This window comes from Lampris incognitus, chromosome 16 (assembly GCF_029633865.1).
Source record: "Lampris incognitus isolate fLamInc1 chromosome 16, fLamInc1.hap2, whole genome shotgun sequence".
Lineage (NCBI taxonomy): Eukaryota > Metazoa > Chordata > Actinopteri > Lampriformes > Lampridae > Lampris > Lampris incognitus.
This window is the reverse complement of record NC_079226.1, coordinates 17,096,861-17,119,545: the sequence shown is the minus strand read 5'-3', so window position 1 is coordinate 17,119,545 and position 22,685 is coordinate 17,096,861. Positions and strand designations below refer to the sequence as shown.

The 22,685-nt window shown below is 45.1% G+C and overlaps 1 protein-coding gene across 1 annotated transcript in view; it reads right to left on the bottom strand.

The window, feature by feature from the left end:
- Nucleotides 1–8,340: 8,340 nt before the first annotated feature.
- The window catches only part of ldlrap1b (low density lipoprotein receptor adaptor protein 1b), a 37,450-nt gene continuing 23,105 nt past the window's right edge, over nucleotides 8,341–22,685 (bottom strand). The window contains exons 4-9 of the mRNA XM_056295963.1: nucleotides 21,856–21,970; nucleotides 21,055–21,127; nucleotides 17,370–17,465; nucleotides 14,016–14,149; nucleotides 13,475–13,509; nucleotides 8,341–9,637 (exon numbers count right to left, since the gene is read on the bottom strand). Coding sequence (XP_056151938.1) covers nucleotides 9,493–9,637; nucleotides 13,475–13,509; nucleotides 14,016–14,149; nucleotides 17,370–17,465; nucleotides 21,055–21,127; nucleotides 21,856–21,970 — 598 coding nt within the window. The 3' untranslated portion in view covers nucleotides 8,341–9,492. The remainder of the gene's footprint in view (nucleotides 9,638–13,474; nucleotides 13,510–14,015; nucleotides 14,150–17,369; nucleotides 17,466–21,054; nucleotides 21,128–21,855; nucleotides 21,971–22,685) is intronic.

Here is a 22,685-nt window from a genome sequence, read left to right as displayed (position 1 = left end):
CTGTGGGAGGAAACCGGAGCACCCGGAGGTAACCCACACAGAGATGGGAAAAACATGCAAACTCCACACGGAGGATGACCTGGGACAACCCCCAAGGTTGGACTACCCCGCGGCTCGAACCCAGAACCTCTTAATGTGAGGCGACCGCGCTAACCACTGCCACCGTGCCACATCTGCTTGAATATGCAGGTGTCAATTAAATATACATGGGGGCTCTCGTATAAAATGTTGCATATGCACAGAAGAAATCACTCATAAAACCTTGCATATGCCAAATCTTTTTCTTAAGGCGGTAGGCATCTAATTCAAATAGTGTGCATTAGCGTCCCCTGCTGCACTCATTCACCCAACATGTACCTTTGTCTAGAATCCAGATCCCATTCCATAATCCTGTTCTCTTCAGGAAACAAAGCAACCTTACTAAACTCACATTAATCACCTCTACCCAGTATTTCTTCTGAGGAAAACTCCCTCACGGTCCGTGTATTAAGTACAATTGTATAGACCAGGTTCACCGTGGAGAAAGAATAATGCCCCTTTCTCTGCATTTGGTTACACCATGTGGTGAAACCTCAGCATTACGTACACGGTGCATCGCAATGGGTGTCAGTCCCCTTTGTGCAAGGCATCAGGCGGCTGCTCGAGTTTCACAGACTAGGATTCATCATGAGCAGTTGACTATGAGCGCCTCCTCACAACACACAGAGCAATCCCTCACAACCGCCGAGTGCATCAATGCATACATCTTATCGTACGGACTTAACGAGACCACAGTGTGGAGAGAGAACCCCCTGCCCCTGCCCCTGCCCAGCACCTGAGGCCCAACACAGCAACCGCTGCCATGTTGTTACATCACTGCCAGCCAACCCAGCACCAGCTCGTGGATGGATGAAATGAAAACCTGTCTGATCCCTGAAAGAAACTTTCAGCGACAGACATCGAAGATGGGCAAAATAAATTACCATCTTGAAATCCTTTGATGGTAAGAGAATATTCCCCAAACATCACACTGAGGCCTATGGCGAGCCTTTTTATCATTTAATCCATCAAGTTTACTAGTACTATATATATATTACTTGCTTAAATAGCTTTTTCACTAGTTAAAAAATATTACTATTAAAAAGTAAAATTGAGGTATCTATAAAATAGCTTCAACTTTACGAGTTGGCACATAATTATTGCTCTCATTAATTCATCAGTTCATATCTGTAGAATGTATTTGCCATTAGTACAATAAGTATTAACACATCGCCGTTACTGTTTTGTAGGTAGTAATGAAATTACGAGTTGAAATGTACTGGCATGTTCAGTCTGATCCACGCTTCACTGAGTTTTGTGCAGATGATGATGTTATACTTATCTGTTGTATTAACTTTTTATTGTCTTTCTCACTTTGTTTTGATTTTATGCTGTCTGATACAGTGCTGCTTTTTTCTAACTTGTGTTCTGTAAGGTGTCCTTGAGTGCTCTGAAAGGCGCCCACAAATAACATGTATTATTATTATTATTATTATTACTTTCCACTAGTGAAAAGTCTGTTTTCAGATATCATTAAGTGGCCTCATGAATATTCAACACACACCCCAACTAGTTCTCACTAGTGAAAATCAAATGCCAACTAGCTGCAAACTTGCAATTATTTTAATGTAGCCTAATTTGAGCTCGCTGTGTTAAAGAAAGTGATTCTCGTGATTGAGAGAGCACATGCTGAGGGGCAATGTGGTCAAAGGGAACTTAACGCGATAAACGCTTCTTCTAACAAATCTTCCAAGAATTGCAAACCAACTCTCCACAGAAACTGCCGAGGAATTTAAAAGCATGAATGTTAGCTCTGTGAACAGTGTTTAAACACAGACGGCAAAAGGAAAAGCCTAAATTCAGCAAATCCAAAAACAATGGACCAAAGCCACACAGCAGTCAAGAGACAAAATCCAAAAAGCTCCCTGTACAACAAATGTGATGGTACACCTCATCCTAAGCATGAGTGCCCTACTAATGATGCCAAGTGTCATTCCTGTGGGAAAAAGGTCACTGCCAGCGCATGTGCCATGCAGCCAAAGCTGTGTGTGGTATTGAGGAAGAGGAGGAAAGCTTCTTTCTCAGCTCTCTGACATCTGACATTTTTTCTAATGCACAGCAGTCTGTTCTCCAGAAAGCAGAGAAACCTTTGCTTGGTTCTGGATGCATTCCACTGGATGTGTCGGGATTTGCCAGACTGCAGCTGAGGAGAGGAGCCAAGCAGGCCATGGAGAAGGTCTATGTGGTCAAAAACCTGAGAACACCCCTGCTCGGGTTGCCAGCCATTGTAGCCCTTGGCTTACTCAACCATGTCGACATGGACATGGAGACCCTCAAGACAAGTTACCCCAATTTCCACAGCGGGCTAGGTGAGGTACAACAACCATACGCCATCAAGCTTAAACCGGAGGCTGTGCCATTTTCTTGAAAACCCACTGCCATTCAGGGTGATGCCTGCTTTTTCCAGTCTTTGTAGCACAGCAAGGAGTCGAGCATCATGCTCTCCCTGGTCCCGCCCCCACACCCGTAGGTCATCGATGTGGCAGACCACTCCTTCTAGCCCCTCTGTGACCTCCGCCAACCTGCACTGGAAATGTTCGGGTGTTGAGGCAATACCAAATGGAAGACGGTTAAAGTGGAACTGACCGAAGGGTGTAATGAATGTGGTGTACTTGGCTGATTCCTCTGTAAGTGGAAACTGCCAGAACCCCATGTTGGCATCCAGTTTGCTGACCACTTTCGCTCCAGCAAGCATTCCGAGACTGTTCTATTGATGGCAGAATGTACTTTTCACGGCACACATACTTGTTCAAGCCAGTCAGGTCAACACACAAATGCAACCTTTTACCTTCTTTCTTGGGCATGACCACCATGCTGGCGCACGAGTCAGTTGGCTCCTCCACACAGCTGATTATACCCAGGCTTTCCATGCACTGGAGCTCTTCTTTGACTTTCCCCACCAGCGGTAGTGGATTATCTCAACTGGGTATTTATCTTGACAGAATATAGAGTTCAATTTGACCACCCATTGTCGTTTTAGGTAGGAGTGAAATCCTGGTTGTTCTGGTGTTAAACATTTTCCTTCTGTAATGTAGCATTATCAGGTAACCAACTTAAATTCTCCGTGGTATTTCAAGTAAGCCTGACTATATAAGTGCAGCTGAAAGTGCGTCATATATAATACTCAAAACACTAACGTAGCAACTAACATTCATATTACTGCCACCTTAACCCTAATTCACAATTGTATTGTATTCCATTTCTTTTCCCTTTAGTTTCACATTTTCTACATTTCACTTTATCACATTTTTTCCCCAATAGGACAGCGATCCACCTACACCCTTTACATGTCTTCTTGTTTTAGGCTTAGACCTATGTCATCACCATAGTCTTTTGTCCAAGCTGGTAGCTGTCTCTCTCTATGATCAGCAGTTTGTCTTGTTGAAGTCTCTGTTGGGCTGATATTTTCCGTAACTATACCAGCCTGCAGTAACTCTTCAGGTTTCTCTGGGCAGAGCAAAAGGCGTGCTGCATTCCACCTTTTCCCATCGCTCAGGATAAAGGTGCTCCGCCCAGTCTGTTGCTGCACAGATAAGGGGTCAGTGTACTGTCTCTCTCCTTTTCCCGTCACGGAAAGTCTTGCATACCCAAACATTATCACCAACTGTGACCTTGGGAGGTTTCGCACCTCTCTTGGTGTCTGTGTAGTGTTTACTCTTGGCCTGATGTAGGACACCTCTGGCCCTGACTTGATCATATTTCCCTCTATCCTTGGGAGGTGGTAGGACATTTAGCTTTGTCCGCATTGGTCTCTCCCTCAGGAGCTGAAACAGGGATTCACCAGTCGTAGCATGAGCTGTGGCGCAGTAGCTATGAAGTATCTCAGTGACTGTAGCCTTCCGTGGTGGTTGAGCTGTCTGTGCTGCTTGAATCCAGTCTTTCAGTCCTCTGTTAAACCATTCAGCACACCCGTTAGCTTGAGGGTGGTAGACACTCGGTCTGATGTGCTTGATGCCCCTTTTTCTCAAACCACATTCAACTGCTCCAGAAGCACTTTGAAGATTGACTCTGCAGTCGTGCCTCCATCAGTCGCTTTGAAACAAAAAAATCTCTCCTGCATAGTGTTAACTGAGTTTATGTAACGGAATACTAAAACGAGCTGGCAGTGTGTGGAAACATCGGTCGTTTCATCAGCCTGCACTGACATGACTGCTGCGTTTTTTGGGTCCTGTATAACGTATCCCTGCATTACGTCTAGCATGCAGTCGAGCTCGTGCTGGATACTTTTGGACATACCTTTGAAAACCGTTGCCTTTTCTAGGTGCTCCTGCATTGCCGTATCCAATGATGAAACTAAACCCACAAGGCCATGGAAGACACCAGGGTTATCGAATGATTCAGTCTCGTCATGTCCTCTAAGGGCTAGCTCAAATGCTCCACAGAATTGTGTACAGTCTATAAGCTTTGACAGAATGTGCCAGTTTTTGTCCACCTCCTTACTGTGATTCCGCGCACACATGGTAACTCTCACCAAGCTGTGCTGCTGTGTTAGCTTGACCAAGCATGGCTAGTTTCATAGCACAATGTAAATGTGCTTTGCTTGACTTGTGTTTCTTAGCCCGTTCTGAAAAGGGCTTCAAATCCCTTAGCCCTGTGTTAATCCATATATCCCCTTGTCCTAACCCTGCTATAGATGACCAGAACAATAGCACGGGAAACATAATACTGTATTCCATGCTGAGCAACCACATAGCCATGTTTTCCTTTCATACCATGTTCGCGAAAATGTCCTCTTGTAGGTTTTTCCTTTGTCCTTTGTTCACTGAGTAATGTTAATATCTGGTCTATAAGGGCCAAGCTGCTTAATTACTAGCTTGTCTTATAATTGTAGTCATTCAAACCGTTTTTTTAAAATAAACTCTACATTGTTATACACAGCAGGTGCAACAATGCTGGTTGCCATTTCTGCAGTAGTCTAAACGTGCGGACTAGCTCAAGAAAATGGTAGAGAGCTGCAGAGTAGGGGAGTAGGGCAGACTCATTTCTGCCCTAATGAGCCTCTATTGACGCTTATTGCAGTTCCCATTTTTGACCACAAGATGCTATAATAAATCTACCAGCGAAAGCGAGGCGCTGAGATCTCCTGCCCCAAGTAACTTTCAAAGATCAAAAGTTGTTGACTAGTTTGATTCACTTAGTGCACAAAAACTATGTAATATTTATTGCAATGTAAATTATAATGTATTAACGCAGTAAAATGATTTATAGGGAGAAACTATGCTTTTGGGTGGATGATTTTTTTTTTTGAGGGGCACTGCCCCACCTGCCATATGAACGGGACGCGCCTGGTTTTTATCATTAACCAAGTGCTTGCTGGGTCCACATCTGAAGCATTTAGTTGTTGCTGGTTAGTGTTTGTCTGCTTGAGACGGTTTGGTGCCGGGGACTTGGCTGTGCGCGTTCTTCTTTTACCTCGAAAATGTGCATGTGTCGCGCCAACGGCCTGTACTGATCCAGTCGGGACCGTTCTGGCTGAAGCAAGCAGTGTCGCATTTTTAACCGCTGCCTCCACCTGGCATGCGATTGTGATAACATCTTCCGCTAAGTATGAAAGGGTATCGGCGGCTTGCCAGCATGAGGACGGAAGGGCGATGGACTCGGTACTGACACGCTCATCAATTATTCTGCAAACTATTCAGCAAAATTTGTCCCGCATTAAATTACTCATTTGTTTGTTCATCAATAATTTCCATGTCGCCTTGATAGCAAAGCTCTCCTCTCTTTCAAAGACCGCCACCATAAAACACGCGATCCCCCATCTCTGAAGGAGACTCCCATCCCAGCAGGCAGGTAGAGTCCTACTGTCATCATCCTGCACTGAAGAGAGTTGGCAATTGAATACAAGAGAAATGGTGATTACTTGAGGATGGGTTTATTACCAAAACATTCGATCATCTCCAGTTTGTTTGTTTGTTTTTTTTAAGCTCTCTGACAAGCTTAACTTACTGAAAGGTCGATGTATACGAATCATTACCTCTTGGTAATGATTCGTACCCTATACCCTATATTCAATAGACAGAAAAATGCATTGCTATGGTTCTGTGGAGCTGTTTGTTTTAACAGGTCCTGGTGATGTAAACCTGATCACAGAGTTCCATCTGCACAAAGGTACCCTCTTCCTGTTTGAAAGGCATTGCACTGTTTACAGTGGGGTGTGGCTGCCCTAAATTTTGTGTCGTCAGGATTTTCCCAGTTGACACTTCTGGACTCCTTCTGGATTCATGCATTAATTTGGAAACTTTCAGTTCTGACTGCGTGAACTTCACTTCCGGTGCTGGTTATACTAAGGGGAGAATGTGGCCCACATTTCCCTCGGGTTGATTGCTAGCAGGCGGCACAGTGGCGCAGTGGTTAGCATGGTTGCCTCACAGCAAGAAGGTCCTGGGTTCGAGCCCTGGGATAGTCCAGCCTTGGTGGGTCATCCCAGGTCGTCCTCTGTGTTGAGTTGGCATGTTCTCCCCGTGTCTGTGTGGGTTTCCTCTGGGTGCTCCGGTTTCCTCCCACAATCCAAAGACACGTAAGTCAGGTGAATTGGCCGTACTAAATTGTCCCTAGGTATGAATGTGTGTGTGTGTGTTTATGTGTGTGGGTGTGTGTGTGGGTGTGTGTGTATGGGCCCTGTGATGGCCTGGCAGCCTGTCCAGTGTTTCCCCGCCTGCCGCCCAATGACTGCTGGAATAGGCTCCAGCATCCCCGTGACTCTGAGAGCAGGATAAGCGGTTCAGATAAGGGGTGGATGGATGGATGATTGATAGCAAAGCTGATTGGGTAGGTAACCTTAGACTACATTCACATTACAGGCCTCAATACTACTTTCCTTTTTTCTTTTTTTGCCCTAATCCAATTTTTTCACTTGGTTGTTCACATTCATGTTTGTAAAGTGACCAGTGTCTGACATTAGTGAGAACAGACTGCAGCCCTGAAACACCCGCATGCACATTTACAACAAATAACGTAATCTGCCTGCGTGTATCAACAACATAAAAAATGTCGTAAGAAAACCTGAATGAAGCGGTGCAAGCAGTCATTGCTCAGATGATTTGCTCTTGATAGTCGGATGATGGTTAAGTCAGCTCTTGAGGATGAGAAGATGATGATGATTTATGGCGAACATGTAGATAAGCAGGATATAACATACAAATAAACCATTGCCCTGACCGACCAGAGAAGGAGCTAGTGCAGCGACCAGGACACACACCAACATCTGGCTTCCCACCTGCAGACACGGCCAATTGTGTCTGTAGGGACGCCCGACTAAGCCGGAGGCAACAGCGGGATTCGAACTGGAATCCCTGTGTTGTTAGGCAACGGAATAGACTGCTACACTACCCGGACGCCCCTGATCCTCTTCATTCTTTAACTCTTTGCCTACACTATGTATATGTTGTATGTATATTCTATGTATTTCTTATTCGAGGGATGTTCATATACTTTGTAAAGGAAGGAAGGAAGGAAGGGAAGGTTTACAAGATGGTTGTGAGACCAGCTATGTTATATGGTTTGGAGACGGTGGCACTGACGAAAAGACAGGAGGCGGAGATAGAGGTGGCAGAGTCGAAGATGCTAAGATTTTCACTGGGAGCGATGAAGGCCAGGATTAGGAACGAGTATATTAGAGGGACAGCTCAGGTTGGACGGTTTGGAGACAAAGCAAGAGAGGCAAGATTGAGATGGTTTGGACATGTGTGGAGGAGAAATGCTTGGTATACTGTGAGAAGGATGCTAAATATGGATCTGTCAGGGAAGAGGAAGGTCAAAGAGGAGGTTCATGGATGTGGTGAGGGAGGACATGCAGGTGGCTGGTGTGACAGAGGAAGATGCAGGAGACAGGAAGAGATGGAAACAGATGATCCGCTGTGGTGACCCCTAACGGGAGCAGCTGAGAGTAGGAGTAATAGATTCATATACTTTGTAAAAGCATACAATTTGCATTATTTCCTGTTTTGTTAGCATTTACTTATTCTCATGTAAAGGCTATTGCATTTTTATGCATGTTCTGCATAAATAAAACTGATTGATTTCCAGCTATTTTTTGTGTCATGTGTGTGTGTGTGTGTGTGTGTGTGTGTGTGTGTGTGTGTGTGTGTGTGTGTGTAAATAAATGTGAATTTCTGACAACCAGATTCATTTCTGGGCTCACTCCAGGTTACAGCCCAGTGGGTTTTGAAGGCCATTTTTCAGTCTGTACTTGCAAGCGTTTCCTCGTTCAATCAAAATTTAAGGGCCAAGGAAATAGAAACTAATAACAGCAATTTAACTTTTCAAATGGAGCGGTTTTCCACTACTAAACAGCCGATGATTGGTTTGAATAATGATAATCTGAAACAGTCTTTAAAATGTAATTTCAATTTAGCCAAATGTCAAAGGAAACCAGAACCTGATAGAGGAGGTGCCACAGGAGTTTAAACAAAATACCACAGACACACTTTGAAATGTTATTCAAGTTTATGCAAATTACTCAATTAAATTAATTTCAAACGTTAACTAAAATGTCATAACACTGGGACCTTTTGCCAGAGGAAATAAGTAAATTAAAAAAATTTTTAATTTAATTTAACATACAGTGGTATATAAGCCTAAGTATTGACCATGAAGGTTATTGTTGGTAAATTCTTTTACATGAAATATGTGCTTTAGAGAGGGATGAATGTAGAGTGCAAAAATAGATTTGCATATGAAAAAAGATTGTCTTATCATTTAACACACACACACGCACGCACGCACACACACACACACACACACATTTTTAAAGCCTGTTCACCCAACCAGTCTGTAGTCTTAAAGCACAGAACATGACCTCATTTGTTTTTAACCCTGGTTACTACAACGGGTGGTGTCGTAGCTTACAGGTAAATTTGTCCCTATGATCCAGTTACAATTCTCCATCTCTACGTAAATACGACTGTATCGGCACCTCCGTTTTAGCTCTTACGTCATTTAGTCAACTGTGCCGAATTCAACTCAAACCTCATATGTCCATTACACATACATATACATACAAGCATACTCGAACGCCTTGTACACAAACACACACAATACAAACAACGTAGCATTACGCACAGTGAGTGGGTAAACTGAAATAAAGTAACGTATACACTGACTGTAACATACATCAAATAACTGCATGGTTTGTTTTTTTGTTGTTTTTTGTTTTTCATAGAAAAAGGGAGAAATTGGTTTGTATTGCTTTGGTCTCTGAGCAGCCTGCTCACGTTGCCCTCCTCTACCATCCACATCCACTAGATGGCACCACTGACTGACTAGGCAACAATGAGATGCTGGGAAGAAAACCTGCTTGTGAAAGCTGCGTCCCTTTTGCCGGTTCTCCAGTCTCTAGCCATGTCTCTTCCACCGTTTCCCCTCATCCATGTCCACTCTCACCCCCCCCTCCTCCTCCGCATCAGCAGCTTCGCCTTAGAAACCGAAAGCATCCTTTTGTTCGGCGGTCTCCGTGTCCGCTTGGTCCCATTTTCCTGGGGATAGGCACTCGTCAGTGTTTAAGTCCTGAGGGTTTACCCCAATGTCCAGGACCTGGGGGTTAGTGCGAGACTCAGCGAGTCTGGAGGGGCAGAGGAGAGAGCGAAACACTTCAGTTAGTGTCTTCATCAGACTACAAAAAAAAACTATAACAATCCAAAATCAGGACAATCTATAAGTTGATTAGATGTCAGATGTATTAGACATGATACGAGCTACATCAGACACATTATAGCAGTCATGTGCCATAGTGTGCCAAAAGTATAAGTCTTCCCTTCAATTCATTACTGCACCAGGTGATTTTACACTTTAGTATGACCACCAAGCGCACTAATCAGTAAAATCACCTGGTGTAGCGTATAGTTGAGAGGAAACCTTGCATACTCTTGGCACTTTATGGCACATTGCTACCCATGTCTGAGCTACATATTCATACAGTTTAACCTCCTACAGCTGGTCACAGTTTAAACATTGTTGTGCCTCACAAACAATGGTATGCACGTAGCACTAGGTAAGCATGTACGGCGGACACGTCGACAACACTATTTCACTAGCACTTCAGGTGAGTGGAAAAGTCACGATGACGGAAAAAGCAGAGCCACGAGGGCCAAACACTAACAACGGTTCCTAAGGTGACAACATGAGCCAACATGAGACCGCCGGGACAAACATCAACAGATGAGACCTTAACAAACACAGTGGCTTCCTTTCTATAAATGAACTCACACCATTTCGGATGACCATGACTCACTTGCTCAGTGACGTGGCAGCAACGGAGTGCGCAAAGCTAATGGGCGTGAGGTGGGAAAACAAAACATCTGTGATGAGGATGTGGACATAATGGAAAACTACTGTACACTAAGCTAGTTCTGTGCCGGAGAACCTTGCCTCATGAAGCATAGTTATGGATCAAACTGTGAAAAGCCAATGTCCTGGCTCATTTTGGAGTCAAATCACTGAACAGAGTTGAACAGGGTTCTGGGCCATGTTAATGGTATATGACTGGACAAGGACATGTGGAAATACATGTATCCTCTCATTACTCTGGTCAAACATCAATACTAAGACAGACGAGTGGGCTTGTATGGTTGGGTGGGTTGGCATGTGATTTTTACAGTGGGAGTGATTGGTGAGGTGACTGAACAGGGGGATGGGGCGGAGGTCTCTGAACTGAGTGACCGACATTGTTACCTGAGTAGGATTCAAAGCTATCCAGACTGCGGCTGGGGGTGCAAAAGAAACATCACAGGTCAGGCAGGGGTTGGTAGTAATTCAGTTTAGTGGATGGTGCATTCAAAACAGCCTTACACTAGAATGAGTAAATATACTTTCATATTATGAGGGACAGCAAGTAGGAAGTGAACACCTTGTCCTGTTAGCATTGTATTCGTCAAACTGAGCCACACAAGGATTCAGTTAAAGTGAGTGAAGCTTATTAACTAGAATGCCAATTGACTTTAATCCCCTCTATAACAAAGCTAACATCACAAGACATCACAATCACGGTTTGTGATAAATATGTTCGGAGCCGGGCAGCATGGTGGCGCAGTGGTTAGCGCGGTCGCCTCAGAGCAAAAAGGTCCTGGGTTCAAGCCCCGGGGTAGTCCAACCTTGGGGGTCGTCCCAGGTCATCCTGTGTGCAGTTTGCATGTTCTCCCCCGTGTCTGCGTGGGTTTCCTCCGGGGGCGCCGGTTTCCTCCCACAGTCCAAAGACATGTAGGTCAGGTGAATCGGCCATACTAAATTGTTCCTAGGTGTGTGTGTGTGTGTGTGTGTGTGTGTGTGTGTGTGTGTGTGTGTGTGTGTGTGTGTGTGTGTGTGTGTGTGTGTGTGTGTGTGTGTGTGTCAGCCCTGTGTGATAGTCTGGCGGCCTGTCCAGGGTGTCTCCCCGCCTGCCACCCAATGACTGATGAGATAGGCTCCAGCATCCCCACGACCCTGAGAGCAGGATAAGCGGATCGGAAAATGGATGGATGTGCGGAGTCAATTGCGTCTGGAATGTGCATTAATAGTCCATGGCCAGCAGATGGCAGTCTGGTTTCTAACGTTGCAACAATTAACCCGAGATTCAACAAATGAATTTGTCGTCAAGTCAGATGATTATTCTCTTAAAACTCATAATTGAATAAACAAATCACACAACTAACTGAAAATAAGCAGCATGTGTGAATAAGCCATTCGAGTATTTTTTGAATCTATCCCATGGTGAAGTCAGTAATCCTGGCCTCGTCTTTCGTCCGTTCCCTTGTGGTGTTTTCTGATTTGTGCCATTCTGTGCTGTCCATTACAGAGTATATAGCATGTGTGAAGCATTAAACCGCCATGGTGATGATACACAGCCTTTTTAACAATAGGAACTAAAATTAGGCAAAAATGTAGAGCTACCCTCTGCCCCCTACTACTACATGTCCCTCCCTGAGGAGGAGAGGATAACAGAAGCATCGGCCCAAAAAACAAAACTGATTTAACACCCTTGAGAATTTATGTTGTTTTTCTTCATCACTGCCGTTGACAGTTTTTTTTATCTGAACTCCACTGTCTACTTGCTTGGGCGAGCTCGTCTGGAATGTTCCACTTTAATATAGAAGATTTTTTTTACATCCCAATACTCAATTGGGTGCGGTGTACATAAACAACCAAGGATAGCTGAGACAATACAAACCCATGCATTAATCATTCTCTTCAATCATGGAAGCATGAATTGTCCAATTTTCATTTCTTACTTGGCTGCAGCTGGGCCAGACTCCAGCAGCAAGCAATGCTGTTCTATCGTCAGCTTATCCTGATAGACAAAGACTTGACCAAGGGCCTCTGCCTCCCAAAATGTGCTTCAGTTACAGAAATGCACATCTGGATATGTCACTGGTTGTGCTTGGGAGCCTCCTCATTAATCAGATGGCGGGAGATGAACGGCACCAGGGTGTAATTAAGTGTGTGCAGACAAATAATAAGCTGATAATGGATAAAATGGCCAATTAGAGCTTGATTACCGAGACTGCTGAGAACATTCCAGTTAATGAAGAATATATATGCAAGAACACAGAGAGAGATAAAAACAGATAGATATTGGATACAGACAGAGAGATACAGGCAGACAGAGACAGAAGACAGACAGACAGACAGAAAGAGATAGACAGACAGACAGATAGATAGAGACCGAAAGAACCACAATCAAATTAGTACGAAGGGAATGAAAAGCAGAGCTGGAGGAGTTGAAAGCAATAATAAAAGACTGAATGAGACTTAATGGCAGAATCTGAAACAAATGGCAGTAAACTCATCTGCATCACGCATATCAACAGGAGGCCAATAGAGCTTAACTGGGTTTGCTGCCGATACAGACTCGACTAGAAGCCTTATTCACAGTGGACTCGGTGACTGCAACTAGATTTGGATTAGCTCCTGAATTTGAGGAATCCCACTCAGCACAGAGGATACACACTGCCCCCCCTCTTTATTATACTAACCTTTAACCTTTAACCTAGTAGAAAAAATTAGAACAGTGAAAAAATATTCTCCTTTAACCTTTTTTTTTGTCTTGCATAAAAAAAAATCCATAATGCCAATGAGCTACTCATCTCTCAACAGCACCCTGTTGTAACCACAGGACCCCTAAACCTGTCCTTTGAGGGGGCTTCTGTGAAGTCAGTGTGTGGGCCTGGGAAGGCAGCAAACAGGTCCTACGTCAGCAGCATGGCACAGGGTGGGTGTCAGCTGAGGTGAGGCTTGTAAACTAAGTCGGTCTTCTGGCCTCTGGGAGTTCACCGCCGCAGTGAGCCAAGGGGAGGGAGTGGCACAGTGTTTATTATGAGAGCAGCCCAAACCAGTGGGCGGCTATTTCAAGAGTACAGATTGTGTGGCTGTAACAGAGCCTGAGCACTGGAGGAACCCAAATCTGACAACCTCCTCTCCCTCTCACCTTGAGAAAGCCTCGTCCAGACCATCCTCCAACTCCTGCCAGACAAAACACATGCATATTAGGTGAGAGAGGTAAGATGGACATCAGGGCAGGGGTGAACAGTATTTACTTAGGAAAATTCCCAGCAATATGAACATATGACCTGTGTATGAAGCTGCAGCTGTGTGATCACACTTTTGGTTTAGGAAAACTTGGGAGTGTTGGGTCTGAGCTATGAGTAGTTGCAACAGTAGCACTCATGCGCACGCACAAACACCACCACACCATTTTCTAACTTTTCTTGCAGCCTATATATCTAGATAATATCAATATAGGTTCAAAACAGCCCACACCCTTCCCTGCTACATGGACTATGTGATATGGCAGGTTCTTTACAATGCAACATTGTCCAGATCAGCCTGTCAGCTCTATCAATATAAAATCCACTTTTCTGAAGTATTGCTCCCCTTTTACCCCTAATGTGGCATTACTTCTGCATCTTATCAGGCCCAACAGCTGCTAGTGACTGAACGTTACTCGGCAGCTGAACTCTTCTTCTTACCCATACAGTGTTGTTGTTCTCGGTTGCTTGGTTATGCACCATAAAGGGATCTGGTTCGCTCTCCGTTGTCCTTGAATGGATCAGTGCCACATTGGCCCCCTCTGCCAAATCCAGGAGATTCCCTGTGGCCACCTCTGCAATTAAATGGCAAATACAAAAAAAATACTGGAAAAACAATAGATTAGAGTTAATTCATGAACAATTGCATAACAATTTACTATATATGCAATTGTCCATGATATTAAATCCTCACAAAGGTATATTACTACATGCGATAGGAGGCAACAGCATCATTTATCGGCTGAATAAGTTCAATATAATCTTTTCCCTTGCTCTTGAGATGATACATAGATGCAAGAGTAAACAGAAAATGCACAAATGCTATGATGACATTCACAAGCATCCAGTTTTCATTATTAGGAAATCTAATGAGTCTCATCAACATGGCCATCTGTGGATTGTCACTTTGTGATAAGTGGGTAGGGGCCAGCAACCTCCTGACTCACACATCTAACCACAACGGCACAAGTGGTGTGTAATGGGATCACCTACTAATGGCCTGCTGTCCGCAGCTGTTTAATAGCATGTGAGCGCGTCTGACTAATGTGCGCTAATGATATACGCAAACCATAATTTCTGGCAATTCTTCACTTAAGTTGGTGGTGTCCAGTGCGAAGAAAAAAGGTCAAAGCTCAATGAGTTCTCTCTATCTGGATTACTTCCACAATTCAGGTACGTTAAGCACTCTTTTCTATCTCAACCAGTCATTATCCTAAGATGACCTTCTTCATTATGCAAGGTTCCCTAAATACAGGAAGGCTCGTAAATGACCTGAGTAGACCCTACAGAAGCAGTTCCCCTCGGCTTGCTTTCGATCAGTGCTTGCTCAGTGGCATTTACAGCATTTTTCTGTTTCACTCGAAGGCAATTATGAGAGGGACAAGTCATCTGATACTCCCATCTCATGGAGAGCTGAGATCAAGGGCCATCTCACCGTCATGCTTTCAAGTTAACAACATTGGGCTTGATGGGTTGGGGAACTGGGAAGTCGGGGTGGGTCTGGTCTGGGGGGATTCAGGAGCAGCCGTCTAGCATACACGTCCTAGGAAAAGTGAGCAGACTGGAGGCAATGAAAACCAGATTCCTCAAGGAAGCCAAGTCTCTTTGTGACAACTGCAGCATAGGGCACAATGGCATCTGCATTCTGTGGATACAACCTAATTGACTGACAAGCAGACACAGACACAAGCGCGCATGCACACGCGCATGCACACACACACACACAGGCAGTCACTCGGGGTCAAGTATGAATGTCCTCCTTCTAGGTCCTTGTGGGTATCCTTGCGGGAGGACACCTGCGTGGAGGACGCCTACATGAGGTTTTGTAGGTGGAGAGGCTGATGCGCCTTCAGCCAACACACGGTCCTTGGCAGGGGGTGGCCAGAGTCCAATGTCATGGAGAACCAAAATGATTGGGGACCACCCTTTGTTGCAGCCTTCATCTGCCTTCACTGGCATTGTCTTCCACTAGTTCTGCTGTTGAGGTCTTTCTTGGATTGTGCTTTGTCTGGAACCTCCCTCTTCTATCCGCCTTGGGTGACCCTACCAGGAGCCAAGCTCTGGATGTCATAGCTCTTGGGATCATTAGTACACGCAAGCTTCTCCACCATGACAAGATGGCGATCCAGGAGAAGACGCACGCGTGCACGCACACACACACACACACACACACACACACACACACACACACACACACACACACACACACACTCACACAGAGTCTAATGTGACAGGCAAGAAGCTGGAGGAGAAAGGAAAGCGTCATGTCTCATTAATAAAGCCCAGCTGTCTCTTGCACTACTCTGATACTGACAGCCTCTCATTCAGGACAGTGAGCTCTATCAGCTAACCTGAAGAGTACACAAATATAGCCTTATGTTACACTAAATCCTTGCTGCCATGAATTACCTCTTTAGAGTTGGTGATGAAAACCTTTGGCAAAACGAGAACTGTCAGTCAATTTTAAAAAGCTCTCAATAGCCTGCAACTTGCATTACCCTGGTGTACATTTATGTCCTATGACCTGACAGAGACCCTTCTGAGGGTAGCCAAATGTCCCGATGAATCCTCAGTGGGATAATGGGTAGTCAAAATGTATTACATCAAGCTTCTCTGTTACCACAATCTGTTCCTAAGGCACAGTGTGTTGAATCTCCTCACAAGAGATCATCCCCAAACCCCTGTCAGTCCTAAAAATGTGACATATCCAGGGCCATAGCACCACATAAGCAGTGTCAAAGGCGATTTAGAGATCTCACTCTGGCTCAGGGCCACCTGGCTGAGTGAAGGAGTAGCGCACGGCTAAGCTTATGTTTTTAGACGGTTTTGGAGCCGACCCACCTCAGACTGTTACCGCCATACCTCAAAACATCGATGAAAACATCATTATTGGCCATCGGCTTGAAAACATGTCTCTTCCATGTGCCGCCCAGCACAGACATGATCACATAAGGAGAAAGCAACATCTAGAGACAGTGAAGAGCCACTCTACCACTGCCCCAAGTGTTAATGCAAGCATGCTTATTATTTTATATTTGCATGTGGTGAATAAATTGAGATAAGGTTTCTGGACACATGTTTGGTGTTTGGACAAAACAGGTCAAATCTCATGTCCTCTAAGCCTGGAATCTGTCTGTTTATGAGACCCCGTGAAACGAGAGCAGCAGGGCCAGGGACGATGTAAACTTCTATCCGCATTTCAAACAAAGAGCGCTTCCTGTGCTCCCAGAATGCCAGATAATCTGACACAAATGAGCGTTCCGTGGACATTCTTCTTGTATCGGAAGAGCCCGGGGATCTGGTGTATGACTAGTTTCCCTATTTTTCTTATATATATTTGCAAAATGGCAAGCATCACTGTTATTGTCCCACCATTATCCTAAAAATGTCAAATATTACATTGTATATTTGTTGTGTTGCTCTTAAGCCAACTGAGGCAAATTTGTAATATTGGGCTTCACAAATAAAATTGACTTGACTTGTATGAATACATATGTGTGTGACAGTTGCTGTTCATTTTAATGATGACAAATTCTTTATAATAAGGGTTAACCAAGAAAACGCAGATTGCTGTAATCTGCCCTGTGGCAACAACAATGAAGACAAACATTAGAGCAGTGATTGAATAGCATTCCTTCCCCTGAGACTATTAATGCTATGGCAGAGACAGAGAGAGACAGAGACAGAGACAGAGACAGAGAGAGAGAGAGAGAGAGAGAGAGAGAGAGAGAGAGAGAGAGAGAGAGAGAGAGAGAGAGAGAGAGAGAAGGGGAGGAAAACGGAGAGAACACTCACCTCCTCCCTTCAGGCTTCCCAGGCTGGCTGAGCTTTCTGATTGAGAGCTGCTGGCTCCTTCCCCATCCGAACCCGACTTCACACGCTTCTCTTTTTCTGAGTATCAGGAAGAGGGGGAATGGGGGGTGGGGGTCAGTAAAATAAAGCTAGGTACTGATCACAAGTTCACAAACTCAATATGTGTGGCTTGGTCAGATAAGGTGACGACTGAGACTCCAGCTAACCTGCATGCTGAGATCAATAGGGCTTAGGTCCAGACTGGGCCACAGACATAACAACACTAACAAGCTCCACACTGACAACTGCAAAGACCACCACGTTTCAACAAGAGGCAGAACTAAACACTATCTGGCCCGGCCTCAGGAGCCAGATAGATCATTTCTGGCTCTCTGCTAACAAGTAACTTCTGGGTCACATGAACGCATCTCTCTCCTCCCTTCAAATATTCTCATCTGCTGGGAGCAGGATTCACCGTGCTACTGCTTAATACTGACTGCCACAGACACTTCCTGCACAACAGTGATTCCTGACAAAATCACTCTGTTCTTCAACACGGTGTGTGTATGTGTGTGTGTGGGGGGGGGGGGTCACAAACATACAAACGGGCCTTGACTACACTATGAACAATCTCCTGGGGGAAAAAGTGAAGCCGAACATACAGTCACAAACAAAACATGGCAAGTCATTTGACAAAACACAAAAACGGATCTTCAAAAAGGTCCAGTTGCCAACCCACTGTAACCAACACCTCCATGAACATGGCAGGAGGCTTAAAGCCCTCGTAAGCCTGTCCATCCATAGGCATTAATAAGGAGAGGCTTTATGATTTTCTTCATCTTTGGAGTGAGCAAAACATTCAAGAGAAAACAGCCTCTCCTTTGGAATCGAGTCTTTCCTCATGAGAACCAAGGTAGCTTAGTGATGGGTAAGTTGTAAAACCTTTCCCTGGGCACCTTTTTTCCCCCCGCGGTCGACCAGCAGATAGCTTTCAGCCCAACTGAGCATGAGGCCACTGCCAAACATGGAAACAACTCCAAAGGGTTTGACAGTTCAAAGCTCGCACGCTGTACAGCGAATGCTTTGCAACCGCAAGGTTCTGATGTGCAGTGAGCACTTCTGCTGCATGTAGTGAGATGTGGGTTAGGCACACGTTCAGAGGGCTACGAGGAACCAAACTGTTTGCTTGAGTATGTGTGTGTGTGTGTGGGGGGGGGGGATAAGACAGGTGCAACAACACGTAGAAGAAACAGACACCTGCCCAGCCCCCAGCCTTCCCTAGCCCTCCCATCCACCTGTCTTTTCTAAACTCACATGCCGAAGACTCAAAGGGCCCTCACACTCTTTCCCCATCCCCCTTCCTTCTTCTCTGCCACAAGAGAACCCCTACCTTATGAAAAATATTCCTACTCTGCCCTCCACACACACACCGGCAACTATGCTTCAGATCTCGCTCATCAGCAACATTGTTGGAGAACAGCTTGGTAAATTAGAAGGGTTACACCAGGCTCCCTCCTCTATGCATGCGCAGAGAGAGAGAGAGAGAGAGAGAGAGAGAGAGAGAGAGAGAGAGAGATAACAGGAGAAAAACAGAGAGGAGGGGGTTGCAGTTTTTAATATTCAACACAGTTGAGGGAAGCCGAATGGCGAGGCACTGATCTTTGAAAAACCAACCAAATAAAAAGGGAATGGTTCCAAATTAAATGAGGCGTTTGTGATAAACGCAAGAGCAGAGAAGAAATGTAAATAAGGAGTAAATGAAAGAGGGGCTTAAAGTGTGGGGGTTGGGGGGGTGGAATAAATAACCACGCCTACACTTTTTCACTGAGAATCAGTGGTGCTGGGGCTGCCATTGAAGCTGGGGGGATGAGCTGAGCTGACGCACACACAATTATTTTCCTTTCCCTCTTAGTACACTCTCCTTCTCACATCCCCCTCTTCTACCTCCCCTCCCTTCCATGCTCTCCTGCCCTCTCTCCTCATCCCCATCTCCCTCCTCTTCACTTTACACATCACCCTGACAGTGACAGACAGAGACAGTTGGCTAGATTGTGTATGCACGGTGGTGGTGGAGGTTGAAGGGGGGTTGGACAAGGAAAAGTAAACAACACCTGATGAGGGGGACTCAAACCGCTAGGTACAGAGCTGGACTGACAGCAACAGCATGTGTTCCTGAGATTTAACTGCATGCTAGTAGTACGCATGCAAAGATCCAGTAGCCACGCTGATCATGTGGCAAAGCCCCCGCAAGACATTTAATCTGCATGGGAATCATACATGCAGTAAATTACATGCGTGTTCTGCTGAGCTGCAGAAGAAAATGAGTGACAGTCTGCGAGACCTTCCCTGCAAGGCACTCAGAATGTGAGCTGTGCCAGCAACGCATGTGTGGGCTTATCCTCCGCATGGAGAGTACTATTAAGTACACTACCAGTTTCTATCTTTAAAGGGGTACACTGTTTTGGAAGCTCAATTTTAAATAGGAAAAAAAAAGTTATCAACAGTGAATGAGAAGAGAACTTGTGCGGAGTGGTACAGAGGAGAAAAGAAAACATATCCAGTGTGTGTGTGGGGGGGGGGGGTCACAGCTCTCACGCATCTTAGTATCTTAGTGCTGCTCCCATCGTAGGCAGCAAAAGTAAGAGAAATTGTGAAAAGTGAAACCGACTCCAGACAGGCAGCCAAACCCACCTCTGCCCCAGGCTGGCTTTAATCCCCCCCCCCTCCTCCTCTCTCCTGTCAAAGCCTAGATTAGATTTTACCATGACTGAGTCGTATTTAACAGAGCGACTTCACTAAACTAAACGATGTTCTCCAGGCTATGGTTGAACACTGAGGAACTGCTGGACTCGATGAGGGCATTCCAGTGTGGATGGGTGAGAAAGAGAGAGAGAGAAAGAATCAGTGACAGGTGTTACCAGCCGGACACTGCTCCAGTATTTCACATGCATGACACCTAGCCGATGGGAAGGGCACAGGGGGGGCAAGGGAGGTCAAAGCTATGTCCAGTAAAGGACAGGACAATTTGTGTTATGTTGTCTGGGGTTGGCATCCTGCTCATCATATTCTCCATAAATTTTATAATTCCATTATAATTCTGTTATCCTGTTTCAATGTTGTATTCTGTAAACTGTGTAAACACAACACCCATTGCACGTTGTCCGTCTTGGGATAGAGATCCCTCCTTTGTGGCTCTCCCTGAGGTTTCTTCCTATTTGTTCCCCCTGTTAAAGGGGTTTTTTTTAGGGAGTTGTTCCTTATCCAATGTGAGGGTCTAAGGACAGGATGTTGTGATGCTGTAAAGCCTCTTGAGGCAAATTTGCAATTTGTGATATTGGGCTATACAAATAAAATTGACTTGACTTGACTTGACTACCGCTGTGAGAGAGGCAAGGCTGACCGTCTGGGTGCTCCTCCTGTTGCAGTGCAGAACAACACTGAGGGAAGAGGTGTATCCGCACAGAATGTTTGCCAGAGGGTGAACGAATGTGGGAGGAATGTGAAAGAGAGGATGGAAAAATTACAGAAAATGGGAGAGACGGACAGAGCAGGGGAATGACAGCAATGGAGGAAAGAGAGACCGAGGGTTGAGGAAATTGTTTGCCGGGGGGGGGGGGGTAACGGTTCCGCTCGTGGAACTTGAGCCTCCAGACACTCCTCCAGTCACCAGTGGGGCAACCATGCGTACCTTCCTTGGCAGCCTGCCAGAACTCAAATGCCACTCTGAAAGCCTGGGCCACCGTTAACGTAACTGCCTGGGCCTGAGAGAGAGAGAGAGAGAGAGAGAGAGAGAGAGAGAACGGAAGATAAATGGAAGACAAAAACAACCCTCGTGAGTATCACATTCAACTAAGTGCACTGTGAGATGGAAAGGAACTCTGTACTCGATGACTAATGATAAAAACAGGAACCAGTAACATCACATCAAGAGGAGTTTCTTAACAGACACTTGGAGGGGGAAAAGCAACCTGGGGGCTCTTCTGTCCAACTCCATGACTAGTTGTTGATGTAGCTGGGAGGATACGTGGCCTTTTGGCCAGAACAAAATTAGCAAGGGGAAGGAAATGGAGGGAGTGGCATATTCATTCAGCAAACCCCCAGGGAGGGAGAGAGGGAGGGAATGTGGGAGAAAGACCAGAGCCTCCCCTCTCTTGATTTTGTTTCCCTTTCTTGCTCCTCACTTATTTGACCAAAGGGTTGCTTACATGGACAATACCAATACCCTCATAAACCGATAAGGGCATAACTCATTACATTACTGCTTGTTTGAAGGTCAAAATCAGCACCATCTAGTCTACAAAGTGGAGACTCCAGTGTTCCTAGTCCAGTATTTCTGCAGATCAAGGTTACTTGCAAGTCGTCTGTGATCAGTTACATTAGGTGACTGAAGTATTGACAACTTTGAGCTGTAAACAATACACTAGATGTATGTGTGTGTCTACAAGTGGGTACAATGTGAGTCACATCCACATTATCACTGTTTACATACCACTTTTCTCTTGGTGCAGAGGAAGGCGTGACACTCAAGGGTCTCATTTTGCTGGCTCTGGACGATATAGGCAAACACTTTGTCATGCATTTTGTCTGCTGTGCAATAAGATATTCTGAGAGGAAGACAAACAAACACGCAAGCATACAGACACGCACACACACACACACACACACACACACACACACACACACACACACACACAAACCCGTTTTTCAATAAAACCTAAAAATCGAAGACTTAACAGAGCTGCTGCAGATTAAGCGGGGCAATCACGCAACTTCATCTCCACTAAGCCCTTAAACCAGACCACCAATCTGATTTAAACAGAACAATCTCGCATTTCTCCAAACTACATACCAAAAAAAAAAAAAACAGACATACTCAAACACAGCTGTGCTGTTAATCTTGCTCCTCTTCACGTGTTTACCTGCACACATGGATAGCTGTGTGCAGGTAGGGTTGAAAAAACAAGGGATTGGAACCACATATGCATGCAGGACATCTGTGTTGTGTCCATGAAAAACCAATTCTTTCTGCTCTTCAACAAGTCAACACTACCTTCTCCCACCACGTCTACCAGTGTAATACCCTCAACTCCTGTTAAGTTTTAAATTATATATATTCTACCCGGCCCAGCCCCTCTAAAGTACAGGCGAATGACTTCAGTATTCTGAAAATATGCAAGGTATGTTATTATACGCCTTGTAAACTTTACGTCTGTCACACTCATACTGTAGTGGGAGACAGGCTTGTTTTGGTGTTAGCTGGCTGAATGAGCCATTAGCCTGCTCTTCTACAATCAATGGGATTCTAGTCCATTTAGCGCG